A 9,395-nucleotide genomic window follows, 5' to 3' on the forward strand; every position below is an offset into this window, starting at 1 on the left:
TGAGTTATTTAAGAATCAAATATTTTCTATAATCACACTTTCAACAAATAAATGCTTATACAAACGCATTTATAATTGTTAATATTCTACATATACACTCAAAAATCAATGTTAATATTGCACCTATATGAATGAGAAATATAATGTTTCAATACATGATTTAATTGATATTATAAAATATATGTATATTATATTTGCATTATGCATAAACAAATAAGCGACCCGTGCAAGTGCACGGGTACACTGCTAGTTGTCATCTACAATCTGACGTGAGTGTAAGTATTTTACACTTTTGATTATCAATTATTATACTCTTCATTCAAGTCTTTTTATTGAGCCTATGTTTATGTGTCATTACCCACAACAATTATCTTATATTTTACTATATGTCGCCTTTGTCACTTACCGTGTGTATGTCTTTAGTATTGAAGTTCAATTATTTGCCTCTTCACTGTTTCATCTTTAAACATATTGAAATTTAATTATCATGGCTTAAAACCTATACATAAAAGTTGCAGTTTTTTAAATTTCATGGTATCCAACTAATTCAACTTCAAGTTCATGTCATCATGTGCATTCTTTATTGGTTGTAACAATGATAGTTTCATGATCATAGTTTACTCCTATGAGGGCAATTTTGATTAGTAATAATAATTAACAATAACAGTAATATGGTAATATAATACTAATAAGTAATAATTTTTTATCAATTTCTAATTTTTATAGTCATAATGTCATATAGATGATAGGTTATTTCATCATATAACTTATATTTAAAGTTTCCCATATTGTCAAGTTATTTCATATGCTGATTTGTTATTGTTTTTTGTTATATTTTTGTTAATTGTTACAGATGTCTTCTAATCAGTCTAATGCACGTGAAACAGAACCACCTTCTTCACAAGCATCAATACAAAATTCCTCTAAAAAATATGTTAGACAAAAATCAGATTTAACTTGGGCGCATTGTACACAAGCTATTGAAGCTAATGGAAAAACTGTTTTATCATGCCTCAATTTTAAAAAGATTATCAGAGGTGGTGGAATTAATAGGCTCAAAAGTCATTTGGCTGAAGAAATAGGGAAAATTGAGCAATGTAAGAAAGTTGAGCAATTAATATTTAAATATTTTGAACTAGATTTTGGACGACAAGTTGCTATTCGTGAAAGAACTACGGTGAGACCTGGTAAAATTAGTGATTGATAGTTTGATACTTAATTTATATTCTATAATTCTACTTCAATATATTATGAATATGAGTATATGTATTAGCTTCATTACATTTGTTATTTTAGATCAATGGTGAAATCATATGGATGCGGTGCACCAAATTTGCAACAATTGGCGATCCGTATTTTAAGTCAAACATATAATGCTTCTGGTTGTGAATGAAATTGGAGTGTCAATTAAAAGAAATAGGTTAGAGCATCAAAATTGAGCAGTTTGTTCCAAAAGCTAAAAACATTCTTTGAGCATATTCACTCAAATAAAAGAAATAGGTTAGAGCATCAAAATTTAAATGATCTTGTATATGTTCGTTACAACTTGAGGCTACAACAAATGTACAATAATTATGATTATATTATATTGATATGTGGTCATGAATGTCAAATTACTAAACTTAGTAACCGACTAAAACATCAAAGTTATGATCCTATCAATTTTGAAGTAATTGATGACCATTCTAATTGGGTAATGGAGGAGTCACTACTTTTCTTAACCATTGAGGAGATTGAGGTATTGTGTTATGATCTTGCTAATATCACAATCAAACCAATTTCTGATGATGATGGTATGTACCTTGATTATATTATGATTATGAATATATGATTTATTAATTGATATTTGATATCACTTTTTTTGGGTATATATTTGATATCACTTTATGTTAATATTAATTGCTACATTATATTAAAATGTTGTTTTTGTTAGAGTTCAATTAAATTTAGAGGATGATGATGATAGACAAGACAACACCATGGAATATTCAAATCAAAATGAAAGTAATGTTGTAGAAGATTCTGATTTATTTGTTAAAGAAGAGATGCCTAACTTCGAAGCAACCTTATCTTCTTAGATATGATGAAAACCTTAAAACTATTGATAATTTTTTTGTAAAGGTTATCTTTATGACAAAATTTTTTTACAATATTATATTAGGTATTAATATTATTAAGAATTTATTGATGAAAATTGACTTAATCGGTTCAACCAATGACTCATCGATCCAACCAATGACTCATCGATCCAATAGCCTGACCGAGTCGATGATCAGTCCGAGTTTAATAACACTATGGAAAACTATGTCTTTTAATTTAAAGTCGTTTGAGACTCAACTTCAAGATTTAAACTTTCTTCTTTTTGCTTCTACGATGCCATTAATGGTTCATATTTTTTTCTTAGTAAGAATTAAATGCTTTTAGCTTTTGGAACAAACTGGGACAGAAGGGTTGCTTTTGCACAAACCAGTACCAAAAGTAAAGTGCAACAAATTGATTTTTTCCTTGTAGCAAAGAACATTCCTTTTATAGCAATAAAATATTTTTGCTTTCTGAAAAACTGGATTGAAAGTTCTAAGGTAGAATTGAGGCTTATTAACAAGTAGAATAAACAAATGTTTGACTTGGTGCTGATTTAGTCGAAGGGGTCTACAAATTTTTTACAACAGTGTCGACAAACATGCATATATTTTATTTTAACTTTTATTAAATCATATAAACTATGTGGATGTAGATGATAAATGATAATCTTCACTTCACAGATTTGAAATTTCTTAAAATTCATATGGGTGTTGAACACGAGTTAAGAACATAGACAATTCTAGAATACAAACAAGATAGATTTTCAGAAAAGTCTAAAAATTGAAATTGTGAATGGATATAGGCTTCATGATGGATAAATCCCTAGCCGTTATGAGATGACAGGTTCCAATTTGAGTCAGGCTTCTTGATGGATATAGCGTGCATTTTAAACAGTCGTGATTGCAATAACGGTTGTGATTACTACAATTGTAGTTAATTTTGGCCGTTGCGATATGGATTGGGGCCGTTGCGTATGAATTATTTTGTGATTAAAGAAATATTTTCTAATCTGATGTTACCTGATGTGATCTAAATGTGGTTCGATGCGGTTGTGTTGCTATTCGATGCAGTTGTGTTGCTATCCGATGTGGCCACATCTTTATGATTCAGAGTCACACCACAATTACAGTGTAATGTAGTCACCACAACCACAATATTGCAATACGGTCCACAATTTATATCATCCGATATATGAGGTAAAACTAGTTTACTGCTGAAGCGTTGGAAACATGCTTCTTTTCTAGATTCACTACAAAAGGGTTTATCATCACTTGGGAGAGTCTTCAAAACATCCTGCATATTGAATTCATCCAAACACTTGGTCCATTCTCTAAATAGCTTGCCAAAACACAACATGTTAGGATAACAAAATAAAAAATAAAAAGTTTAAACTTTAAAATAGCACTGCCTATAAAAATTCAAGTTTTGTCCAATTCGAATAAGAACTGAACTTTGATAATGGCTTTTATACCTGTTCAGTAGACTTTGTAGAAAAAAATGAGAACCACTGAAATTTTGCGCGGTCATTGCATCATTATCAAGTCCTGGGATGCTTCTGTGAAGGTTCATGTGAGATGCAAAAGTTCCTTCTTTTGTAACATCAACAAATTTGTCAGCACTCTCCTTAGGTGGAATACCAAAATGGAACTTCCCTTGACCTTCATTTGTTAGAACAGAGATATTTCCATCAAGACCAGACTTTGAAGAGCCATCCATGTAGAGATGAATAAGGAGGTCTTCTTGAAGAAGACTGTGCAGCAACCCTAAGCCTATTTCGACGAATAGGTCCAACAGATTCATATATATTTTCTGATGCATCGACTTTAGATTTATCCTGTGAATATTTTAATTAGGTTAGAAACCATTTACCACTCAAATAAAAAAAACTTAAAAGTAGCAAACCAGGTTAAAAATATAAAATTTGAAACCTAAAAAGGCTATTAAAGGAAAAACACACAGTTGAAATATAAGAAATATGAGAGTTCCAGTTTACAATATTAACCATAGTTACATACTTCTCTCATTTAAGTCACCTACAAGTTATCAAGGGCTGAAAATCCATTAAGAGTGTCCAAAATTGCTCAACGGGCCACTTGAAGGTTATTCACTTATGGCTATGATCAACAGAATCCAACGGAAAAAAATCTCATTATAATCCTCGTTTAATGATAGGTTTGGCCACAGGTTTGATCAAGAGGTTATCATGGGCTGAAGCTTCTCATTTAAGCCATCGAGAGTATAATCAATATGTTTTGTTGGAGTGATTAAACTCCCAATGGAAATCAAAAAATTAAAAACTAAGGATTTGGTAAGCATGAAGTTCTCAGAAACTAAGTTAGAACCATGAGCAGTGGAACATAGTTGAGATCTAATTTTCTGTCAACTTCATTTGTGGAAGCAGAAGAGTGAGTGGTGCTGGAAACACTTGAAGTGGTGTTGCAGCGTAATACCATGTAAACAGAGAAGAGAAAGGAGAGAGAGAGATAAGGGAAACCTGATAACTGTTTTTTTTTGTTGAATTGTATTAGTAATCATTACAAAGAGGAATAACTATGCATAGTTTATACAAGTGCATAAGACTGTAATGCATGACAGTACAATTGTATTGTAAGTGTGCAGACATTGCTAACTTTTACTGCAAGTATGCTAACAATTCTAACTAACTTTGTACGGTACTACTAAATCTGAAATGAGACCTTGGGCTTAACCTAGATCCCTAATAATAGGCAAAACCAAGTACTTAAGAAAGAAATCAAGGCCTTTACACACATTAAGGTCCCTAATAGGAATGCATTATGTTTATTTGTCCAAGAAAATTATAAACGTCATAATTAAGGGTTTATGTTTAGATTTTTGGGCATCTAAAATCAAAAGTTCGATAGTAAGTTAAGGAAAGATGCTAAAATATGTGTGATCAAAAACAACATTTGAATTTATGCATGTTTACACATTATATGTATACAACCCTTATATTTCTACAAATATTTGCCTACCTCAAATTTTACAAGCTATCTTACTCTCTATCTCTCTATTCTTTCCAAATCACATCGATCACTATGTCTCTCTTCTTTTCCTATTCCTCTCTTCCCTGCACCTTTGTAAACCCTCAAAGTAGGTGTAGGAAGAACATTATTCATATCGATAACATCTAAAGGTTTTAAAAGTGCGAGTAGAAAAATACGAAAGGAAAAGGACGAAATACATGGGACAAGAAAAGTTCAACTTGTTAATAATCTAAACTATCATCAACAAAAAGAATGTCCCATGTTGGTAGCTTAGCAGGTAAGAGTTGGGGGCATGCAATGAGAGGTTCACGGTTTGATCCCTTTCAATCCTGGAAGTACATCTGCATATACAACGTGTCTATGATTGGTTAAAAAATATTTTTAAGTTAAAAAATTAATCATTAATTATTTTTATGACCAATTACAATTGATGATACATGCAGTGACATAATTTATGGGACATATATGTACCCGTCAATGCTCTCCAACCAAATTTCCTTTCTATCTTTCACCCCTCCCCAGGCCATATTAGGGATCATCTAGCTGACTCACCAGTGGGGCCTCCGCCAGGCCCACAAAGTGGGTCTAGGCTTCACCCAAGAATGGAACAAAATACTACATCATCACCAATAAAAAAGAAAGTCACATCTTTGAGTGATTTATAATTGTTAAAAGAATTAATAAATTATGAATCAAATACAATGAAATGACTAGAAAACTAAAAGATACCTGTAGATACCGAGTAGCCTATGATTGACGGAGGGGTAGATGAAATGTGGTTGTAATCACCTTGCTTATGAGTCAAGTGGTGAAAAAGGAAATGTACAAATGTTAACAACTGTGGAAACAACATGAAGAATTAATGTAAAAGACAAAAATACTTAAACAAAATATACCCTAGTCTTGGACTTTGATAATAAAGTTCTTGGATAAGGAGTCCGGGGGAAGTTATGATGTTCATAACCACTTCTTTGGCTTTGTGGTGTTACATAGGCATCTCACACCATAGAACCTGACCAACATGTTGATGACCTCATGGATGGTGATGTATCATAGGGTTTTATTGCAGCTTCATCACCGTCTAACACATTTCTTCCAATTGTTGGTATAATACTCTTAGAACTGGGGCCTCCTTCTGATGCATGATAATCCATAAATGCCCTAGCAATCTCAATTGGTGAAGAAAAAATTTCATCTTGAACTTGGGGAATTGTTAATTTGTATGACTATCATATAAATAAAATTGTATGACTATCATATAAATAAAATTGTATGACACTGAAAAGGGCCACATCTTCAACAACTCAAATGCATCATGTGAATATGATAATACAACTTTTGAATAACTATCAACCTATGTTGCATGGCTACTTCAAAGAAGGTGACATACCCGTAATGGGTATGTACTGCGTACCACTATTCTTGAGTACACATGGGTACTTATTTTATGTAAACTATTTCAAAATTGTGTCATTTTGGGTTGGAAACTTCGGATTTTTCTTTTTAGTCACATCACAATACTAAATATGAGTCACATAATTAGTCTCTCATCTTCACATTTCAATTGATTTTGGGTCCCAACCTCTCCTACCCTATGCTAGTGCTAACTTTGGTTTTCGTCCTTTCCATATCTCATATGGTGTTGTAGAGATTGTTTTTTTAGGGAACTCTATTTAGCAAATATGCAGCTGATTCTAACACATATCCCCATAAATTTATCGGAAGATCTGTGAACCCCATCATGGACCTTGTCATATCCAATAAGGTTCTATTTATTCTTTCTAACACACCATTATGTTGGGGTATTCCTGGAGGTGTCCATTGAGAAATAATCCCATTCTCTTTTAGATAATCAAGAAAATCACCATTTAGGTATTCTCCTCCTCTATCTGATCTAATCACTTTGATATTCTTACCAGTTTGTTTTTCTACCTCAACATGAAATCTTTTGAAAATTTCAAATTATTCAGATTTATGTCTCATGAGATATATGAAACCATATCTAGACATATCATCAGTGAAAGTAATAAAATAAGAATATCCTCTTTTGGCTTGAATTTTCATAGGCCCACATACATCTGTATGTATTAGTCCTAGTAATTCATAAGCTCTCTCTCCATTTCCCAAAAATGGAGATTTAGTCATTTTTCCTTTAAGACAAGATTCACAAGTTGTATATGATTCATAATCATACTGATCAAGGTAACCTTCCTTGTGTAACTTGTTAATTCTTTTCTCTCCAATATGACCAAGCCTACAGTGCCAAAGATATGTTTTATTCAATATACTATCTCTTTTCCTCTTAGAAACATGCATAACTGGAAAGAAGTTCACATTTGATAATAAATGTCATGTTGGAGATACCCATTCGCATATAAATCATCATTATGATAAATAGAGCAAATGTTATTATTTAAAATAATACGAAATCCTCATTTGTCCAACATTGAAATTGAAATTCTATTTGAAACAAATTTTGGAACATAATAACAACAATCTAATACTAGAACTTTTCCAGTTTGCATTTTTAAAGAAACTGATCCTACAGCTAAAGCAACAACAGTTTCTCCATTCCCAACTTGGAGACTAACTTCTCATTTCTTCAACCATCTAATGGTTTGTAGTCCCTGCAACGTATTGCAGATGTTAAAACTACTGCCAATATCTAATACTCATATTGAAGAATCAGTTACAGATAAAGAAAACATGAAAACATTTTTCATTAAAGTCTCACCTTGCTTCTCATGTTTCAGAGAATCAAGATACTTCTTGCAGTTTCTTTTCCAATGACCTTTCTCCTTGCAGAAGAAACATTCAATATTGCTTTGGTCAGTTCTACCTCTCTTGTAAGGTTTGGTCATACCACCCCTAGGAGTAAGCTTCTTCTTTGGTTTGAAATTTTTCTTGCCCTTCCTTTTAGAGGAGTTACCGACCACCATGATAGTTCCAGTTTTATGTTCAGAGGCAATTTGATTTTGATAATCAATCAACATATTAAACATCTCATGCAAATCACAATTTCATTTTATTCATATTGAAATTAACAATAAATTGTGAAAATGAATCAGGAAGTGATTGAAGAATCAAATCTTAAGAAAGCTCTTTCCCAATTTTGCATTCTTTTTTTTAATAAGCAAAATTGTATTAAAGAAGCACAAGGGGTGCCTACCCAAAACAAAAGAGTCAATGACGAATATTGTTACAAGACATATTAATACAATACCAAGGATCAACACACCAATTTTCAAAAACTAAGGAAGTTGGTGCCACATAAGAGAGGAACCAAGACCAAGTCCTAATTTGTATCATATCCATAACTTGGGTGTAACTCACCTCCTTGTTCCCAAAGATAATATCATTTCTCATATTCCATATTGACCACAGAACTGCAAACCACAACATCCTCCATAGGGACTTCCCTTTTGGATTCTTGCAAGAAGACTCATGTATCCCAATTTTGCATTCTAACTTCTCAAGTTGTTCAATAAGATCAATCATCTTCAATACATGAGGTCCAATTTGATCCTTTGCAGGCATTGAGGACCTAAACAATCTTTTGGATAACTGGTACCTCGCAGACCTGCTTGACCACCGTACATATTCTTAAGATGCTCAATGATAGTAGTTGGATCCATATCCTGGTGTTGCATCTGAAGTTCAGAACTCATAGCTGCCAAGATAATGCATTTAACATTCAAACAACGATTTTGATAATCAATCAACATATTAAGCATCTCATGCAGATCACAATTCATTTTATTCATATTGAAATTAACAATAAATTGTGAAAATGAATCAGGAAGTGATTGAAGAATCAAATCTTGAGAAAGTTCTTTCCCAATTTTGCATTCTAACTTCTCAAGTTGTTCAATAAGATCAATCATCTTCAATACATGAGGTCCAACTTGATCCTTTGCAGGCATTGAGGACCTAAACAATCTTTTGGATAACTGGTACCTCGCAGTCCTGCTTTGACCACCGTACATCTTCTTAAGATGCTCAATGATAACAGTTGGATCCATATCCTGGTGTTGTCTCTGAAGTTCAGAACTCATAGATGCCAAGATAATGCATTTAGCATTCAAACAATCTTCCTTGTATTTCTCATACACTTTGGTTGCTTCAGCATTGTACGGGTCCGATGGAGCAGCAATAGTGGGTCCATCAATGGTGTTAAGGAGTTTTTCATGCATGAGAACTATTCTCAGGTTACGGTACCAATCATCATAATTGGCTCCAACCAGTTTGGAGATTTCAAGAATGGAGTGCAATGATATAGTAGACATTTTTGAAAATCTAAAACCAATA

The 9,395-nt window shown here is 32.6% G+C and overlaps 1 protein-coding gene across 1 annotated transcript; it reads right to left on the reverse strand.

The window, feature by feature from the left end:
- On the reverse strand, window positions 8,588-9,373 carry LOC109327655. The gene has a single exon (XM_019560823.1). The coding sequence runs from the start codon at window positions 9,371-9,373 to the stop codon at window positions 8,588-8,590; it is 786 nt and encodes a 261-aa protein (XP_019416368.1).

Source organism: Lupinus angustifolius, chromosome LG15, assembly GCF_001865875.1.
Source record: "Lupinus angustifolius cultivar Tanjil chromosome LG15, LupAngTanjil_v1.0, whole genome shotgun sequence".
Taxonomy (NCBI): Eukaryota; Viridiplantae; Streptophyta; class Magnoliopsida; order Fabales; family Fabaceae; genus Lupinus; species Lupinus angustifolius.

Excerpts from the sequence above, each read along its gene's own strand:
- LOC109327655 (XM_019560823.1), bottom strand. The coding sequence starts at position 9,373 with ATGTCTACTATATCATTGCACTCCATTCTTGAAATCTCCAAACTGGTT.